General features: G+C 41.6%; 1 protein-coding gene across 2 annotated transcripts in view; it reads right to left on the bottom strand.

Moving 5' to 3' along the window:
- Positions 1–1,430: 1,430 nt before the first annotated feature.
- TMEM178A (transmembrane protein 178A) overlaps positions 1,431–20,055 on the bottom strand; it is a 103,693-nt gene continuing 85,068 nt past the window's right edge. For both annotated transcript variants that reach the window (XM_070798540.1, XM_019970043.2), the window contains exons 2-4: positions 17,232–17,345; positions 14,035–14,172; positions 1,431–2,403 (exon numbers count right to left, since the gene is read on the bottom strand). In XM_070798540.1, coding sequence (XP_070654641.1) covers positions 2,162–2,403; positions 14,035–14,140 — 348 coding nt within the window. In that variant the 5' untranslated portion in view covers positions 14,141–14,172; positions 17,232–17,345 and the 3' untranslated portion in view covers positions 1,431–2,161. The remainder of the gene's footprint in view (positions 2,404–14,034; positions 14,173–17,231; positions 17,346–20,055) is intronic.

Raw genomic sequence — 20,055 nt, 5'->3', positions numbered from 1 at the left:
ATCTGCCTGCCAGTGCAGAAGACACAGGAGATGCTGGCTCAATCCCTAGTTTGGGATGATCCCCAGGGGGAGGAAATGGCGACCCACTCCAGTACTCTTGTTGGGAAAACCCCATGGACAGAGGAGCCTGCTATATACAGTCTGTGGTGTCATAAAGAGTCGGACACGGCTTAGGAACTGAACATACACACTTTTCCATTTAAAAGATAAGGAAACGCCATGGAAGAGTTTTAATTTTGTCCTATACCCACACATTAAAAAAAAAAAAAAAAATGAAGCAAGTGCTCTGAGTCTGCCCTTCAGCTTCATTGTCAGTAAAATGGAATAAAAGTACCTACCTGGATGATCAGGCCACTCAAGATAGTTCTTCTCTTGCTCTCAGCACATCCTCTGCTTGATCCATCCCTGCTTTACCTACACCCTACTCAAGGGAATATGCTTGCCCCCTGCCCCTTAGGCCAGAATGGTTCCACCTGCTAGTTTATTAAAGGGAAACATACACCCTCATGATAGTTGTTAAGCTGCGGGGCGGGGCTGTGAGGGAAGGTGTCTCAGCTTCTTGTTTCCCTGGTAACTAATGAGCCAATCTGACATCAATTCCCTGAGAAATGGTAGCCTCCTTCTCCCCCAGGTAGCAAAGACCACTGCCATAGCCTGCCTGCCATCTACTGAGGGGTATTGCTCTAGGACCTTTTTGCTTCAGATGTGTAAGATTTCATGTCCAATAAACTGCTGATGTCTCTCTGTCGCTGTCTCTGGGCTCTTTCTTCCGTCTTGAGGCTGGTCATCCACAAGGCTTGCAGGGTGCTGCCTAACACTACCTGATAGAACTTTTGAGAGGATTTGAATGAAATTATACCTGGAAAAAACAGTCCAGTTACTGGCACACAGTACGTGCTAAATGAATGTTAGCTATTAAGGAGATAACCACAGCTCTGACGCAGTACAGTGACTCTTTATCACAGCTGCACGTCATACCTGAGGTGTTTCTTTTCCAAAATTATTCAAGCCGAGGCCCAGCTGCAGATATTCTATGATAATTGCTCTGGGACAGGGCACAGTTTAGGTACAAGTGAAGATGATTAAGCAGGTGATTCTGCTGTGCAGCCAAGGTTGAAACCCATTGGCTTAGGAGGTCCAAGGATAAGGCCAGAAACTGTAAATCCTTATCACTGGCTACATGCCAGGCAGACCGCACACAGAGAGGAAGAGGGAGAGAAGAAAACTCAAAATACTTCAGTGAGGTTTTAAAAGAAGCTTGAAAAATGATATCTTTTGTCAATAGCATATGTGTGGGTGCCACAAAAGATAAATAAAAATGACCAACCTCACTGAAATGAAACAAGTCTGTGAAAAACAAGAGTTCTCACCTGTCCAAATGGCTAGGGAGACCTACTGCCATGGCTGAAAGACAGAAGAACACACCCAGATTAACAAGGAGGCAGTCATTTAATGCAGAGATCCGGTTAACATAAAGAGACAGGTTGAACAACAGACAGGACTTCAAACAATACTGCATAGTATTACAGGGTAACTCTTCCACGGTTGGTCTGTTTCTCTTATGATTTCGATTCCAGTACAAAGAAGGAGAAGAGACTTCAATTAAAAATAAATAAGGCAACAGAAGAATCTTCCTGTAACAAAAAACATCAACAAATAATGCACAAATATTTGGAGCTGACACAACAAGACACCATTAGGACAAGTTCTGAAGGTGCAGCATGAAAATTTAACAAGCATGGTACAACAACAAGAAAATTATACTCGCTTTGTTATGAATCCTTTTGCAAATAGAAATGACTCTCGGGTAATTGTTATATACAAACTTTCTGAAATAAGTGGCAATCGTACAAATTTTTCCATTGCAGTTTCCTCTCTTTCTAAACCGAGAAATGTTCCATGGCACTGTTCCCTACTCCTCATAGTCAAAGCATAAATAGTCATTAAAGCACTTGAATCCACAGTAGTCTTGTCCTTAGAAAAGTATGGAGGTTTTGCATGATTAGATATCAGTCATCCACAAGGGGCTGGCAGGCAACAGACTGGAATGTAAAAGACGGTATTTGTGCTTGGGATCCTGACTCAAACTCTGCTCCGTCCCCTTCAAGAGTCGTCCGCACTGTGGACGGGGCCACCAAGCAGTGAACTTGAGTGTGGACAGTCATACCGTGGAGTCCCTGCCAGACTTTAGATGTGCAATCTTGGTCCGGCTGATAAATGGGTAAGCAATGCAGAGACCTCCAGCTGCCACAATAAAGCCTAAACTGCACCAGGCACAAAAGATAGACCAGCTGTAGCCGTGTTCCACATCATCAGGCAGGCTATAAATTAGCTTCGGGAGCCGGTTCAAATCATAGGAGATGCTGGCAGCGTAAGTGCAGAGGGAGATGGTGCAAAATATTCCTATAAATAATACAAAGAGAGCAGAGTGATCCGTTACTGTTTTGCCGGCTACAGGCAAATGCCAGACAGGCCTTTGTGAACATCAGATCAACAAATGAGATGATGAGTCCAAATTAATAAAAGATCCACAATTCTTTCACTTGAATTACTTCATTCAACAAACATTGGCAAAACCTTTTTGTGCCAGGCTGTATGCTAGGTTCTGGAGACACAGGAGTGAAAAAAAAAGATGCAGGAAATTCTGGTAACTTGAATTATTCAGAATTATCTAAATTAAATGGTATGTATATATGAATTTTTTTCTTCTTAAAAACTTAGAAATTTTGATTATTTTTAAGGAAAAAATCTTCTATAATCACTCAACCCTAATACAAACAATTTTCATTTCCTTTTTATTATTTTTGTTTATTTTTGGCTGCACTGGATTTTCTTTGCTGTGTGCGCGCTTTCTCTAACTGCAGTGAGCGAGGGCTGCTCCCTAGTTGCGGTGATCGGGCTCTAGGGTGCCAGATTGGTAGATGTGGTGCTCGAGTTTAGAGGCTCCAAGGAATGTGGGATCTTCCTGGACCAGGGATTGAACCTGTGTCCCCTGCGTTGGCAGGCAGATTCTTAACCCCTGGACCATCAGGGAAGTCCCGAGTCTCATTTCCCTTTGTTCTATACCTGAGTTGATGCATTTTTAGAGAGCTGCAGTCATACCAAGTCTTTCTTTTTCAATTAACATTATCCTTGAAATGTATCTGGTTGTCTGTGAATAATATCTCAAATTAATTTTTACAAGTTTCTTTTAAGGCACAGAGCTTGGCACGTTCTAGGGCTTCAAAAATCTTTTTTTTTTTTTTAATGAATGGATACAAAAATTTAAAATAATATAAATTAAATCCAAGAAGCTGGAGTTGATGTAAAATAGCTGACATCATATATAGGAGATCTATAACTCAACCGCTCAGAATGCAGGTAATTTGGGTGGCTTAAGGAAAATGAGACTCCCTTGGACTGCAAGGAGATCCAACCAGTCCATTCTGAAGGAGATCAGCCCTGGCATTTCTTTGGAAGGAATGATGCTAAAGCTGAAACTCCAGTACTTTGGCCACCTCATGCGAAGAGTTGACTCATTGAAAAAGACTCTGATGCTGGGAGGGATTGGGGGCAGGAGAAGAAGGGGACGACAGAGGATGAGATGGCTGGATGGCATCACTGACTCGATGGACATGAGTTTGAGTAAACTCTGGGAGTTGGTGATGGACAGGGAGGACTGGCGTGCTGCGATTTATGGGGTCGCAAAGAGTTGGATACGACTGAGCGACTGAACTGAACTGAAGGAAAATGAACAATTTAATTTGTTCATGTCAACATGTTATATACAATTGTCCTTTCAGAACACTAAAATCAGCATTCTGATAAAAATGCTGCAAAAGCCCAAAAGACAGGATTCTTAGTACTCATGGATGTAGATGGTTCTATTTCACCACAGTGGACCCCAAGGATGCTCCTTTTTGGTAGGCATGGGATTGCAATAAGGCAGTTGCCGAGCTGAAGGTGGGTAATAAATACAAAAATCCAGTCAAGTATCAGAATGTTTCGTTCTGTTCTGAGTCCTACATATCTGTTTTTAGTATTTTGGTTTATCCTTGTGTACAAAGGAGGTTATATCCATTTGCTGGAAAATTGCTTTGGTAACCTTAGGGATCTCTGCAGCATCTCCATAGGATTCGGAGACAGGTTTGGAACTGTAAAGAGAAGGTGAAAAGTAACAGACCGCTATATCCCTTTTTAATAGAGCTTTGGGGATCAGAAACACCAGAAGAAAACAAACTCAGAACAGGCAGCAGCCAGGAGGAAAGAAAGATCACCTTAATGCCTCCTTTTTTCCCCTTAATGACATTTTTAAGTGATAGAATTTGTCTGCACTTAAATCGCATAAGGATACATTGCCTGAATCCTTTTCCAAATGTGCATTTAGAAATGTTTTAAATGAAAAGGACACTTGATCTGAGGTGATTTGATATCTCCTACTCTTGGCATAATTCTATTTTTAGACTCTAAAGCAATTATGTTTTATAAAATCTTGTTTTCTGACTTCTTGCTCCAAATTATTATGGTAAACACATTGATTTTTGAGTTCTCTAAAGAAAGATCATGATGGAAATAAGTTTTTCATAAAGAATTGGTCCAGTTAAAACCAGAATACTACTCTGCTTTTTTCAAACCATGTAAAGAGCAAATGTTCTTGCATCTACATGAATGTTTTCACTGGCAGCCAAACAAAGACAATGTTTTATATGTAACAAGGCCCGTCTAATAAGTGCTGGTAATAGAACAATAGGCAGAAGAATTTGATCTCTAGAGTGTCAACAGGTAAAATACTAAAAATAGAACAGTAACCTGCTCACAGGAGAACCAACTCTAATCTGCATTTATCTGTCTGCACACAGCTGAGTGCTTGAAAGTGAAGCTTTTTACAAGTAACATATTTTTAATGACCTCAGAAAGTATGAGTTCAAACTAAGACTCTTAAGCAGCCTTTGATGTCCAAATGCATTGGGCTGGGATGAAAATAATATGTATTTTGGTCCCCAGCTCTGCTACTAATCACTGTGTGACCTTGAAATTACCTAACCTCTCTGAGTTTCGTCTAGGAAAGAAAATGAGGGCTTGGTTCCTGAAGTCCCTCGCTGTGCCAATTTTCAGAGACTCTATTATTCCACAATATAGCATAGAGCCAGGCCATTTCCCAAAATTTCCTAGTGAATCTAGTACTCAGTATTATACAGCTAAATAAAAATTGAAAGAGTCATGAATTTTTCTTTCTGCACGTACTCCTTTTGATTTTATACTAAACTTAGATTTTATTGGCATCTCTCCCCTACCAACACCCAAAACTGCTTTGAGTGAAATGAATTTTTTTTCCCTTGGTTTCTCCTCATTTTATTATATAAACAATGATTGTACAACAATTAGAAAATGCACATAATACAATATTGTGATGGTTTTTGCCATACATTGACATGAATCAGCCACGAGTGTACATGTGTCCCCCACCCCCCATCCTGAGCCCCCCTCCCGCCTCCCTCCCCATCCCATCTCTCTGGGTTGTCCCAATGCACCAGCTTTAAGTACCCTGCTTCATGCATAGAAACTTGGGCTGGTCATCTATTGGGTGAAATGAATTTCAGCGTAACAACACCAGCTCATACTGAATAGAAAAAGATTGTAACCTGAGGATTTAATCTCTCTCTGCCCTGAGTGTCATGCCCAGGGCACTTAGTTTGTGCTTACCTCATGGACACTGTGAATGATATCACTAATAGAAGTTTTTTTCCCCCCCAGCAAGTTGCCAGAGAGCTGAAACTCCCCTAAAATGTATACATTTGTACCCACACCCCACACCCAGGAGCAAAAACTGGCAAATTCATGGCATGCTTTTTGGCTACTGACCTCACCCTTGGATCCATCTTGCCTCGCAAACATGACTGCTTCTTTGTCTTATTTGTATTTCTTATTTTTATTTATCTTATCTTGAAATATACACATCTCTGTGCCACTTAAGTTCTTTCTGAAATAGGACATCACCAAACCTTGATGAAAACCTGCTTTATTTCCTTCTGCCTTTACTCTCTCAGCTGGGATGGGGTAGAAGAGACTCCATGAGCCCATAAATATGCCTGATTTCTACCCCTCCCCCTCCCCACAACTGTCCCCAGAGGCTGCTCTTCTGGGGACATTGTTTTCTCCCTCCGAGATGCTCTTGAAGTGGTTCTGAGTGAGAGAAAAGTAAAGATGAGCCAAAGAGCATATCTAGGAATTTCCCCTTTCTGGACCCTCACAGCTCTAAGGAAGTTTGCACGCACATAGCTGCCACAGCTCTTATTCATGGGCTGGGCATCACTGTTTCTGATTATTACAAAGAAATGTAGGGACAGGAGACAAAGCAGTGTTTCCAATGCTTGAAACCAGCTTTTGGAAAAGAGGCCTACTCCATTCAAGATATAAGAAGAGGAAAGAAAAACCCTTCTAACTTCAAAGACGCTAAGGAAAAGTGTTTAAAGGACGAAAACATCTTTGGTGCAGCTAGATTAGTAGTCTTGGTCAGTTTTGACCCTGTTGAATTCTATTTTATTTCCCTACACATGTCTTATAGTCTTCATGTGTGTTAGTTGCCTGGGTTGCCTTAAGAAAGTAGCAGCAGTCTGGATGGCTAAAACAACAGAAATCTATTTTATCACAGTTCTGGAGGCTAGAAGTCTGAGATCAATGTCCTAGAAAGGTGAGTTTCTTGCAAGGCCTCTCTCCTTGGCTTAAAGCTGGTGGTCTTCTCCCTGTGCCTTCACACATCCTTCCCCTGATAATATTTGAGTCCAAATTTCTTCTTTTTTATAAAGACACCAATCACCTGGGATTAAGGCCCACCCTAATGACCTCATTTAGATTTAATTACCTCTTTAAAGACCCTGCCTCTAAATACAATCACACTCTGAGGTTCTAGGAGTTAGAACTTCAACATATGAATGGGAGGCGGGCCACACAATCCAGCTGGTAACATTGTGTGCATGTGTTCAATGTATGAAGTACATTTCTATCCCTTTTATCAGATCAGATCAGATCAGTCACTCAGTCGTGTCCAACTCTTTGCGACCCCATGAATCGCAGCACGCCAGGCCTCCCTGTCCATCACCAACTCCCGGAGTTCACTCAGACTCACATCCATCGAGTCAGTGATGCCATCCAGCCATCTCATCCTCTGTCGTCCCCTTCTCCTCTTGCCCCCAATCCCTCCCAGCATCAGAGTCTTTTCCAATGAGTCAACTCTTCACATGAGGTGGCCAAAGTACTGGAGTTTCAGCTTTAGCATCATTCCTTCCAAAGAAATCCCAGGGCTGATCTCCTTCAGAATGGACTGGTTGGATCTCCTTGCAGTCCAAGGGACTCTCAAGAGTCTTCTCCAACACCACAGTTCAAAAGCATCAATTCTTAGGTGCTCAGCCTTCTTCACAGTCCAACTCTCACATCCATACATGACCACAGGAAAAACCATAGCCTTGACTAGATGAACCTTTGAAGCCTAAGCAAAACTTTACTATTTTAAGAGTTATTTACTCAGTTTGATCCCTGGGTTGGGAAGATCCCCTGGAGAAGGGAAAGGCTACCCATTCCAGTATTCTGGCCTGGAGAATTGCATGTACTATGGAGAAGGCAATGGCACCCCACTCTAGTACTCTTGCCTGGAAAATCCCACAGACGGAGGAGCCTGGTAGGCTGCAGTCCATGGGGTCGCTAAGAGTTGGACACGACTGAACGACTTCACTTTCACTTTTCACTTTCATGCATTGGAGAAGGAAATGGCAACCCACTCCAGTGTTCTTGCCTGGAGAATCCCAGGGACGGGGGGAGCCTGGTGGGCTGCTGTCTCTGGGGTCGCAGAGTCGGACACGACTGAAGCGACTTAGCAGTAGCAGCAGCATAGTCCATGGTGCCTCAAAGAGTCCGACAGGATTGAGCGACTTTCACTTTCTTTCACTTTCACTCAGTTGCTCAAGAGTTATTTATAAGTGGAATTCCCTGGAGGTCCAGTGGTTAGGACTCTGCACTCCAACTGCCAAGGACACAGGTCCCTGGTCAGGGAACTAAATTCCCACAAGCTGTGAGGCGTAGCCAAAAAATAAAAAAGAATTATTTGTAAGCCCCTTCTAGGTTCCAGACCCAGTTCTGATTATCATAGAGGTAGCTGAGTTGAATGAGTTCTTGATGGTCACAGCCATCATTTTCTTGACACTAACGTGATCATGAACCCCAAATGTTCTTTCCATTCACTTCCAAGCACGCATCTCAGGGAAAAGGAGTAGAGACCCCTCCCCACCCCAGACTTCCTGTAAGTTCCACATGGGGCCTAATAGCACAGAGGATATGGGAGTCAGCAAAACCTGCTGAACAAAACTGAGTTCTACAATGCAGTGAGTTCTACACACCTAAGAACCAATTCATTCCAAACTGCCTTCTGTAAGATTTACCTTGGAAAAGGAAATGGCAACCAACTCCAGTATTCTTGCCTGGAAAAATCCCATGGACAGAGGAGCCTAGCGGGTCACAGTCCATGGGGTCACAAAGAGTCAGACATAACTGAAGCGACTTAGCATGCAAGGTTTATCTAGGTAGCAAGTTATTTCAGATAATGTTGCCTTTTTGTCAGTAGCAACTTAGTTAATGCGAGATATGGGATGAGGGCATGGAAAGATAAGGTACCAACCTTGCATTTCAAAGTTCTAAATCAAATGATCCTTCTTAAAAATCCACGAGGAGAGAGGTCACATCTCTTTCTTCTTCTCTTAGACTTTTCCTTCATTTTCTCCTCTCTCCTGACCAACCAGGAGCTCCCTGGGGCAACCACCACTGACACTTTTCAGCCCAGCTAGTGGTGCCAAGGGAAAGGAGTTTATAAGTCCCAAGCCTCTGTCCTGGCTATTGCTGGTAGCATCGTCAAAAGGGTGAATAATTACTGGTTCTGAAGAGCCCTGTAGGCAGTTACTTTTCTTATAAAATATTAAAAGGTTTTCTGCCAAAATTCTTAATTAGAAGATACAGTGATATCACAGAATTACAAGACTGGAAGGGATATTTTCAGATCAGGAAAGAAGTGAATTTATGCTGCATCTCAGATCATCAACCTAATTTCCTTCCCTAAACTCTTCTCAGTGCCCGTGGCCAGCTGGTACAGTATAATTAGGGTAACTGGGCCCACTCTTCTCACCATCCTCCTTTGATGTGCTTGAAAGGCAGAAGAGAGCGGAAGTTGCTTCATCCTGGTTAGCCTGTTTGATAAATAACGTAGCTGCAACACCCAAAGGCATAAACATTGATTTTTTTTTTTCCCCCACTCCTTCAAAAGATGGCCTGCCCATCATTCTGGTCTCTGCAATTCCACACACACACAAAAAGCTTCATGCTACTTTTCACACAGATTACTCAAAGAGCCATTGCTAAGTTGCCTTAACTAAATGACTGGGCAGGACTAACAGAGACAGATGACACTTCTTGAAAAAGTCAAATACATGATCCACAGGCTGTAACTACTAAACCCAGAAAGCATGCAATTGTCTTCTGAGAGATTGCAGCACTGTAAATGACCAGCAAATCTTGGTCTGATGTGACACAAGGCTATTGACAGTCCTTATTGATCTTGCCTAGTGTGAATATTCATATGTTTGGCTGCAAAAATGTTAATGTATTGATTTTAGACCCTGCTTAGGGTGTTAGATAATACAGAATACATGCACTATATTACCTTTCTAAAAATCTAAAAAATATATATTTTTTAAATCCTGAATCCCAAAGTGCACCTGGTGCCAAGAGTTTCAGATATAGCATTAAGAACCTATAGTTTTAGGAAATAATCAATGGATACCCTAGATAAGTCAATACACCTACAGAGGAGGCCTTTTAAAAAAAAAAAAAATTGAATGTATTGAAGCAAAACAATGGATTGCCTAATGTGGGTGTTACCCATCCTGGAACTTGGCTGGGGTGGCCTGGACTGTTTCTTCTTTCTCTGCTGTCCCAAAAGCCCTGTATTGTTAGCAGTGGTCACTCCTGGCACAGCCTATGAAGGGGAATGGAGGCCCCAAAATATTTGCGTTGAATAAATTAACTTTTGAAAATATTTATATGTCTGCTGCTGCTGCTTGCTAAGTCGCTTCAGTCGTGTCCGACTCTGTGCGACCCCAGAGACGGCAGCCCACCAGGCTCCCCCGTCCCTGGGATTCTCCAGGCAAGAACACTGGAGTGGGTTGCCATTTCCTTCTCCAATGCATGAAAGTGAAAAGTGAAAGTGAAGTCGCTCAGTCGTGTCCGACTCCTTGTGATCCCATGGACTGCAGCCTACCAGGCTCCTCCGTCTGTGGGATTTTCCAGGCAAGAGTACTGGAATGGGGTGATTTATATGTCTAACAAATGATAATCATCATTCTATCACAATTGTGATCTAATGAGAGCATCATTTGAAGCTGAGGCACATACTCACTAGCAGTGCCCAAAGACAGTGCTGTCTGGTCAAGGGCAGCCCCCCACCCTGGATCATTAGTCTTATTTCCTTTGTCCTCTGGATACGCCTCAGTGACAGGGTGTGTAACCCAGAGGACATGAAGTCAGAAGGTTTTATTTGGGGCCCTGTGCCCTTGGCCCTGCTGGCGGACTGCTTGAGAGCCCCAAGGGAATTAGGATAAGTGACAGTTACAGCCCTGCTGTTCCACATGTGGGTAATCAAGAGCTGTCTGTATGCAATACGGCAGGAGAGATTGTTTCCAAGTTTCCATTTTAACATCTTAACTGTCACATCACTGAGGATCTTCATTGAAGGTTTGACTAATAAATTCAGGTAGAGTGAAGATGCCAGCGCCTTAGAAGAGGCTAAGATTAGCATCAAAAATCGGTGGGAGTGACGCTGACTAGGACTGCCGAAGACATTTCTGCTTAATTAAAATCAATTCTTTTAACCCTTATTTGCTCTCATCTGCTGCTGCTACATGGAAAGGTCCTATAGCTAATTTATCTCACGCAACGGATTAACACAGCTATCTCAGTGTTTACAAGGAAATGGAAAGGTATTATTTGTAGTAGCAAAAATGAAACAAACCTCCCTAAATCCCATAGTACAGGACTACAGCACAGCAAATCCCCTCCATGGAAGAAAATGCAGCTATTAAAATTGATTAAAAACGGAACACAGAACAATATAGGGACACGGGGAATGGATTTGGTAGAATGTTAAATGGAAGCCTAGAAAACAAAATACTTCCCAAATGATGAAGGTTGCAAACATTTTTCTTCTTTTTTTCTTTAAACTTTCTCTTCTGAAATAACTGTAGACTCAAATGCAGTTGAAAGAAGTAAAATGGTGAGGAGGATGGAGGATGAGTGGGAAGGAGGCTCAAGAAAGAGGAGACACATGTACACTTACAACTGATTCATGTTGTACAGCAGAAATTAATACAACATTGTAATTATAACCCAATTAAAAAATAACTTGTGTGTAGGCAAGATCCTACATTACCCATCACTCAATTTCCCCAAATAGTAATGTCTTATGACGTTAGGATAATAGCACAACCAGGAAACTGACAATGATACAATCCATCCACCTTATTCAGATTTCACCATTTTTATACACTCACTTGTGTGTGTGCACACTTAGTTCCACGGAATGTCACCATGTGTGCAGATTATGTGACCACTTTCATGGTCCAGATACAGGGCATTTCCATCATGAGAATGCCCTGAATTATCTACCCTTTTACAGCACAGCCACTTCTCTCCCCTTTGTTTACTTTTGTTTTCATGAGACAAAGATGTGGGCAAGACTTGGTTTAGGATAAGGAAAATATTTTAACAACCTAATTTTTCAGATGGTGACATCTATAAGTGGATTTTCCCTTTAGTCCAAAAAAAAAATGTTGTTTGGACAATCAAAATCAAAAACAAAAAAGCCAAACAGTGTTATGTGGTGTCTGTTTATCCTCCGGGACTGGTCATCAAACTTCAAGTTCACAAGTTTGGGATTTTGGAGGGGGGTTGCAGTGGGGTTTTGCTATTGTGGCTATTGTTCTGCTTATTCTTTTTTGTTTAACAATTGCACAGGGACTTTGAATGATAAATCCTGCTGAGCCCTGAGTCAGTCTGGCCCGAAGTTACACATTCAGTTGAGGGTTGAGTGGAGGCAGGTGGGCCTGGCTCAAGAAACTCTGTTCCTAATTCTGCTCCTAGCGACCCAAGACTGAACTCCCACCTCCTCTCATTTAAAACTAAACAAGCCCTTCCGCCTCCCAAGGAATGCTCACTGAGGCTGGCTTTTATGGCCCTATGATTTATTTTTATGCCAACAATTGTTTTATATCTAAGAGCATCCTAAATTATCCATGCATTACCCACATTAAAAGTGTCCTTTAAAAACTAATACTACTGAGGCTTTTGTCTGACCCTCAGCCCCTTTCATTTTCCTAAGGATACAACGTGGGGCCTTTCCAGGGCTGGGGGTAGTGAATCTGTACTTTGATGTCTATGAGGACGAGAGTTTGAAAAATGAGGCCTCAGCTAATAAAGGAAGGGAAGAAAAGGGAGAAGATTTTTAGCCTCCCAGGGCTACAGTCCTTCAGTCTCTGTGTAATCCCCCAAATTTGGAAAAGATGTTCTGCTAAGAATTTTTCAGGACCCAGGTGACTTCTAAGTGCTCTGTTCACAGTGATCATCCAGATTCCAGATCACTGCCAGTTACAGCCTCACACAGAACTTAGAAGGAAGGGCCTCTGTGGCAGAACTGGGTTAGGCGGGCTGACTGGTTGACCATTTACCTGTCAGTCACTTAAGACAGAGAAGACAGTGCCAACCACCGAGGGGTGCTGCTGCCTCCAGTTAACACCAGCTTGAGTAAGTGGCCGTGACAGTGAGAAGTGTCAGAAAACCCAGTCATGCTCACTTGAGTAACAGGACTCCAGAGAAGCAAAAATAAGCTTATTCAAAGTGCCTGCACATCTAGAGTAATAGCGCCCCAATGCTAAGCGTACTCGGGTGAGACTGCTAACTTGGCACTCACTCATCACTATCACACTCATGTCCTGAGAAGCAGCAGGAGGAAAGGTTTTTTTCCCCAAAGCCACGTTCAATTTCAGCCTTCAATTCAGCTCTTTTGACTCCTTCTTAGGTAAAAATGTCCTTCACCTGCTAATCGGTAAGACCAGCTGTGTCTCCACACACTCCCCACCCAACCTCCTGCTTTAAAATGAAGTCACTGCTCAGTTTAAAGCCTTCTGGTGACTTCCATCACCCTTGGATTAAAATCCAAGCCACTGCCCACTTCTCTGCCTCACAGGATGCTGTCCCTCCCCTCCTTGCTCTCCAGCCACACTGGTCTCTCTGTAGCTCAAAACACAAGCATCAACCCAGCCCTCCTTGGGGCTTGGCATTGTGCCTTCCTCTGCCCACAGCACACTCCCCATTTAGAATAGGGTCCCCTAGGCCAACTCGTTTCTCTTTCTCACAGCTTTTATGGCTGTCATAAATGATCATTTGTGTCTCCCCACAACAGAAATGGAGAAGGATTTTATTGCCTTAATCTCTGTGTGTCTTTAGTATGTAAAGCAGTGCCTGGCCCACAGTAAGTCCTCAAAAAATATCTGTAGAATAAAATGAATGAATGTGTTTTTGTGCGTAAAAATGACACCAGGGACTCCATCACTAAGGATGGACTGAGCTGACCTTCTGCCCAGAGGCATGGGCTGTGCTGAGCTATCATCCTCTGCTGGAGGGTTCCTGAGAACCAATGGTCCACTTTTGCTAAGAGTCCACATCAGAGCTAGGGGGCAATATGAAAGAATGGGACAGAAAAATCAGATCTGCCTCATTCGGAGATTAAACCCAAGACATCTCCATCTAATCTTGCAATGCACCACAATAGGGAAATCAGGACTGTGTTTTTAACATTGCTATTTTCTTTAAAGTCTGTATTACCTACCAAAGCCAAAGAACCTTTTGGTTGCTTTTCTCACAAGTGAAAATAAAATTAACAGAGAGATAACAAAGTGAAGCTACATGCTGCAGAACAGCCTTCACTTTTTCTGGGAAAGGTGTCAGAGGTGCTCCACGTACCTGTCATGAGGAAAAGGAGTCCAGCCACATGCTGGGTCAGGCTTTCCTCCCAGAAGAAGCTGACCGTGGCCACAATGCAGCCACAAAGCAGGACAGCCACAGCCATGCCCAGGAAGCCAGCAGTGATTCTTCTTAAATCTAATCTCAAATACAAACATTCAAAATAACAAGAAGGAGAGTTATTGAAAATTAGAGAATGAAGAGCTCTGTATACACTGTGAAAATTAATAAGTTGCATGGATAGGCATAGTGTCTACAGGGCCAAGGTGATTTAGGAAATAGACTTCCCAGGTATTCAGTAAGAGGACAGACCGGGTATAACGAATTGAGGTATCAGCATCTGCCTTCTCTAAATCCATGGAAAAGTCCCTACCAAGTAGAACACAGACCAGAGGACACCAGGGCAAATGAGGGTTATAGATAACGAGTTACTTAACAAACTAAGAGTCTGTTTGCAAACAAACAAGGTTGTACTGAACAAACTGAAGAAGGTCTGCAAAAGATCTTTATTATCCTTCAAAGAGCAACAGAAACCTAGGTCACCACCAACTGCAGTGACTGTAATTAATTTGACTTTGGGGAAAAAGTCTAAAAAGTCAGCTACAGTGAAACATGGTTTTACCTGCACACCAAGGATGCCAATTATTTTATTTTTCAGTTATATTTCCTCCTGCTTATTTTCAAAAAGAATTTGAGAAAGTGAAAGCAGTTGTACCTAAAAGGGGACCCAAGATGCACATATAAGACACCTGCTCATAAAGGCCCTCTCCCCTTAAACACAGGTCCTACAACCCACGCATCCAAGTACTCAGGTTAAGGAAGGGCTGTTTTCATGGCCAAGCCCACTGTATATGCAACTGTCAAGTTTGGTCTATCACAAAACCACCAGTGGTTGTGATCACGGGGCCAGGAACCCATCCCCTCCCCACCTTCTGAGCCATAACCAAGAGATGGACTGACTTCATGTACTTTGGTGCCGTGGGCTTCCCTGGTGGCTCAGATGGTAAAGACTCTGCCTGCAATACAGGAGAGGCAGGTCCAATCCCTGGGTCAGGAAGATGCTCTGGGCAAGGGAATAGTAACCCATTCCACTATTCTTGCCTAGAGAATTCTATGGATGGGGGAACTTGGTGGGCTATAGTCCACATGGTTGCAAAGAGTCAGACATGACTGAGCAATGAACACTGAATACTCTGATTGCCCACCCTCCTGTTATTTTCTTTTTCTATTTTCCTCTCTCCTTTTTTAAATTTGAATGCAGATACTTTTAAAAATTGTGGCTAAATTTCTCTGATCCCTCTTAAAGCAATAGATCCCAAACATAAGGCTGACCCTGAGACCAGTCAACAGTCCTGGGCAAGGTGGATCATGCACACCTATGCACATACAGAGCCCAGACAATAGGCACACCCTGCTGCATGAATGTGGGCGGCTCTGCGAAGGTGCCCAGGCAGACACCACCTCACTGTGTGTTCCTGTGGCTCCCGGGCAACTCAGGGTGGTGTATACAGGGTAAATTATGGTAGCTTCCAGTCTTGGCCTTGTCACACATGGTTCATCCCTTTCTTTCAAAAGAATTTCTTATTTCCAGCTCAGAGCATCTATACTGAATCAGGGCATTGCAGCCTAGAAGAGAAAGTGTATACATCACAGAGCTAGGGGTCACAGACACAGTTCATTTAAAGGGGCTGTTTAATATTACAGTGTAGGTCATTTTGAGACATTCAATATCATCATAGCTCAGCCACCATAATCTCACAACCTCCTAAATTCCCTGTGATTCAAGTTTTATTTACTATGGCCATTAAAATGTATACACACAAGGTTCAGATATAATCCACTTGGGATTCGCATTAGTACCAGACATGTTAAGCTTATCTGGTAAACATGGTACAGATCACCAAGTGTGACTGTCTTGGAAAGAGCCACGCCTGAGACTGCTGAAAGCATCTTTCCATGAGAACCTCAAAGAGGATTAGGAGGACAGTGCTCAATGTGGTCTTGTTGGGCAGTGACAGGGTACAAACTCAGAGTAAAGAGATAAGGTTCTTTTTCAGGACCCAGTAATGATCTTTTCTCACCTAAAACCAATGACTATGTGGCTTTCTGGATAGATGATTAAGGCAAAGAACCCCAAACATGCTCAAAAGTAATTATAAGAACACTTAGATAAGGCTCTAACTAAGGTCTGTTGAGAAATGACCATTAAGATCAGCCAGCCAAAAATAATTTTCAGGAATTTTCAGGTTTATTAAGAAATAAACCACATTTAAGCCAAGGACTTTCCAAGTTCTAAATGTGCCGATCACAATATCTATAATATTATACCACTGTTGTGGGCAGTATCTTAAGAGCTTCCATTTATGTGTTTGAGATTCAAAATAGAGCCCTTTGCTCTGCAGAGAGATTTTACTTTGCAAAATGAAACTCTGCCTTTGTAGTGACTTTGGTCACCAAACAAGATCACTGAAGTCCTTGTACTGACTGCATTGGAAATGACAATGTCAACCTCTGACTGCGGTAAACACTAAAAAGAATTAGGCCTAGTTTTTTTTTTTTTTTACTTTCCTGTATTAGCTATCCCTAGGCAACGCGAATCAATAGTTTTCAGGTAAATATCAGTTTTCTTTGGTATCACGCTGACGATCCTTTCTAGACTTTCACATTTTCCTGACAGTAACAAAAGAGTTCCTGCCATCAAGATGTGGAGGTAACAGACACCTTCTGAGAAAATTATAACATACACTCAATAAAGATATTTGAGTAGAAACACCAAGGTCTGAGACAGAAACGGTAACTAAAATGAATATTGGATAAACAAAACAAAAATAAGAGCACCTAAGGTATAATCTCCTGGGCTCATTGAGACAATTACCAGATCAGGGTCTTGTACCCCATGACCTGGTAAAGGAAACACCCAGGATGTGGCTTGTATACAGATGCCACCAGGACAGACAAGCTCACTGCACTGTCTCCCAGAACCCCACGCCTCACTCTCACACGTCTGATCTGCAAACAAGCTGTGACCTCGGCATGGTGAGATGACCCTCTGAGTCTCTGCCCAAGTCAGATGGGGCCCAGAGGCCCACGCAGGATCAGCACAGCATCTTTCAGTCCAGATCTGAAACGGCTGGTGGGAATACTTTTTGTTCAGAAAGACACCGCTTCCTCTCTGACCCTTTCCCGGAAATACTCACGAAGCAGGTGCCATTCATCTTGCTGGATTGTCTTGGTCAAATTGAAAGGGATGTTTCGTAAGCGGATTGGCTGAGAAAAGTGGTACTTGATGGCTGTACATCGTTGTGCAATACCTTGAAGGAAATAAGAAATGTGAGCTACTAGTTTGTGCATTTGTAATAGAATTCTGGAAACTGAAGGCAGGGTAATGCATCCTAAACTGGCTTGAAGGGACAAGGGAGAAGAGTCTATTGATTACTCTCATTAATAGAGACAAGTCAAAGCAGTAAAAACCCAAAACATGAAATAATTTTTTAAATCATGTTTCCACCTTTGAATGTATTAAATTTGATAAGAATCTAAACTCCCTTAATTGTTTTTTTCAACATTGAATTTGTGTTAATTAAACACAAAACTCCTCAAGGAGACATGGTCTAAAAGTATACAGAGGATTGGGAGAAATCAGCTTGGAATGTTAACACAGATAAATCTCATGCATCCAAATTTGATCCAACCTCAAACTCTCAAATAATCAAAAAGTACATCAGGAAGTGTGTTGTTTGTAAACCAGAAGACATTTTTCCATAAAGAATCTTCCACATGATGGTTTAAGTGGTAATTAGGTCTCCAGACAACCCACAAGAACCTAACTAGCCCTAGAGTAGCTGAAGTAATTCCTTAATACAAATTTTATTGATCTGAATTCAACGTCCTAAAAGCAAGGGTAATATTAAAAGGAGAAAGAAATGTGTTTCCTCCCTTTTCTGGTTGTTTGCATAATATTTTGAAAGGGGAAAATACCTACTACTTTATCTAGCAACTTCTATATTCCCTTCCAATCCATGCTTTTATTGCATAGATTAACACAGGCCTATTTTTCCCCTAAAATTTGCTGAATCCAACAAGAGTATCTATCTTCCTTTCAAAGTAAAATATAACAAAACTTTGTTGTTTCCTTGTAAATCACCGTGATCAGTTGTTTGGATAAATGCAAACTGATTAGATTAATTTTTAAAGAGCTGTGAGTAAATGTTAATCCTTTAACTCAAGCAGCTGTTAAAAAATATTCTCATAGATGCAAATAAATCTCTAATTGGTAGACTTGGAGTAAATGTAATAATAAAGTGAAACTTTTTTAAAGATCAGACATTGAAAAGGGAGATTAATATTTGAACACAGTTAATACCATGATCCAGTTAGCCCCTGACATGAAGGCACCTACAGAATCATCTCTCATAAATAGTTTCTCAGTCATTAGTGTTCGTAAGAATCACCGGGGGAGATAGTTTAACATGCAGACCCTGGACCTCACCAAAGATATTCTGAATCAAAAGATTTGGGACGGAGCCACAAACCTGACTTTTAACAAACATCCCAAGTAATTCTGATACAGGCAGCTGAAAAATACTACCCAAGACTATGTCTGCTTTTTGGAAGCTTATTTTTCTTTTCCTTATGAAACCATAGATTCTCCAAAAAGCTCAAAGCTCCCTTTTATTTTTCTCTTTGGTTGTGAGGTCTATAAGGTATGTAAGTTCAGTGTTTATATATGTTATGTGTTTATAAGTCAGAAAATTCCTGTGCTTACAAAGAGCAAATGATCTGGGCTGAGAATAATAATAGATAACAGACTGAAAATGTATTAATGGTTTACATTTGTGTTTTTCAAAATTATCATTCTACTTGATACTCATCCTTGGGGTAACTTTGAGGCTCTGTGTAAGCAGGAACTGAAGGGCTAAAGCAGAGTTGAACGACATGCCCCAACACACACACACCGTCCATCAGCAAAGACTGGTAACCTATTGGTTCTAGGCAGTTAAGGACATTTCTGTATAGTCATTAGCTTCCCACTAAGCTAGTCAAGCAGAGACTTTAGGGCCTACATATGACAAAGGATACAGACTTCACAGAATTAGTTCAGTAGAGTCACTAAACAAACAAACAAAAACCATTGACACAAAAAACAATAACAAACTCTGAGCAGGAGGGAGAATCTAATTTCCAGAATTGCTATATAATTTTAAATGCCCAGTTTCAATTTAAAACTACAAAGCAAACACAGAAAAGGAACATATGAGTCATACATAGGAAAAAAAATAGGTCAGTCAATAGAAACTATCACTGAAGAAGCCCAGACACTGGATTTATCTAACCAAGGCTTCACAATTCAAGGTTTTGTTTCTTGGTTTTTGTTTTCTGTTTTTAACACACTGCCAAATATGTGAGATCTTAGCTCCCCAACCATGGATTGAACCCCTGCCCCCTGCAGTGGAAATGTGGAGTCTTAACCACTGGACCACCGGGGAAGTCCCTAACCAAGACTTTAAATCAAATGTTCTAAATATGTTAAAAGAATTAAAGGAAACCATGTCCAAGGAGCTAAATGCAAGTGTGAGAATGATGTCTCACCAAATAGAGAATATTAGTAAAGTGACGAAATGTATGAAAAGAAAAACAAATAGAAAATCAAAAGTTGAAAAGTATAATAACTGAAATTTAAACATTTATTAGAGGGGCTCAACAAAGTTTTGAGCAGGCAGGAAAAATAATCAGTCAACTTGAAGATAGATCAATTGATATAATCCAGTCTGAGGAATATAATGGGAGTCCCAGAAATGAGGAGAGGAAAAAGGGACAAAAAGAATATTTGAAGAAATAATTGTCAAAACTTTCCCAATTTGATGAAAAACATGAATCTATACATCTAAGAAGTTTGATGAAGTAAAAAAAGGACAAACTCATATTCAGACACACCATCATCAAACTCTTGGAAGCCAAAGATGGAGACTCTTGAAAACCACAAGAAAAAAAGCAGTGTATGATATGTAAGGACTCCCCAAA

This window comes from Bos indicus, chromosome 11 (genome assembly GCF_029378745.1).
Source record: "Bos indicus isolate NIAB-ARS_2022 breed Sahiwal x Tharparkar chromosome 11, NIAB-ARS_B.indTharparkar_mat_pri_1.0, whole genome shotgun sequence".
In the NCBI taxonomy this organism is placed as follows: Eukaryota; Metazoa; Chordata; class Mammalia; order Artiodactyla; family Bovidae; genus Bos; species Bos indicus.
Note: the sequence above shows the minus strand (reverse complement) of the source record. Positions and strands in the feature narration are given on the sequence as shown.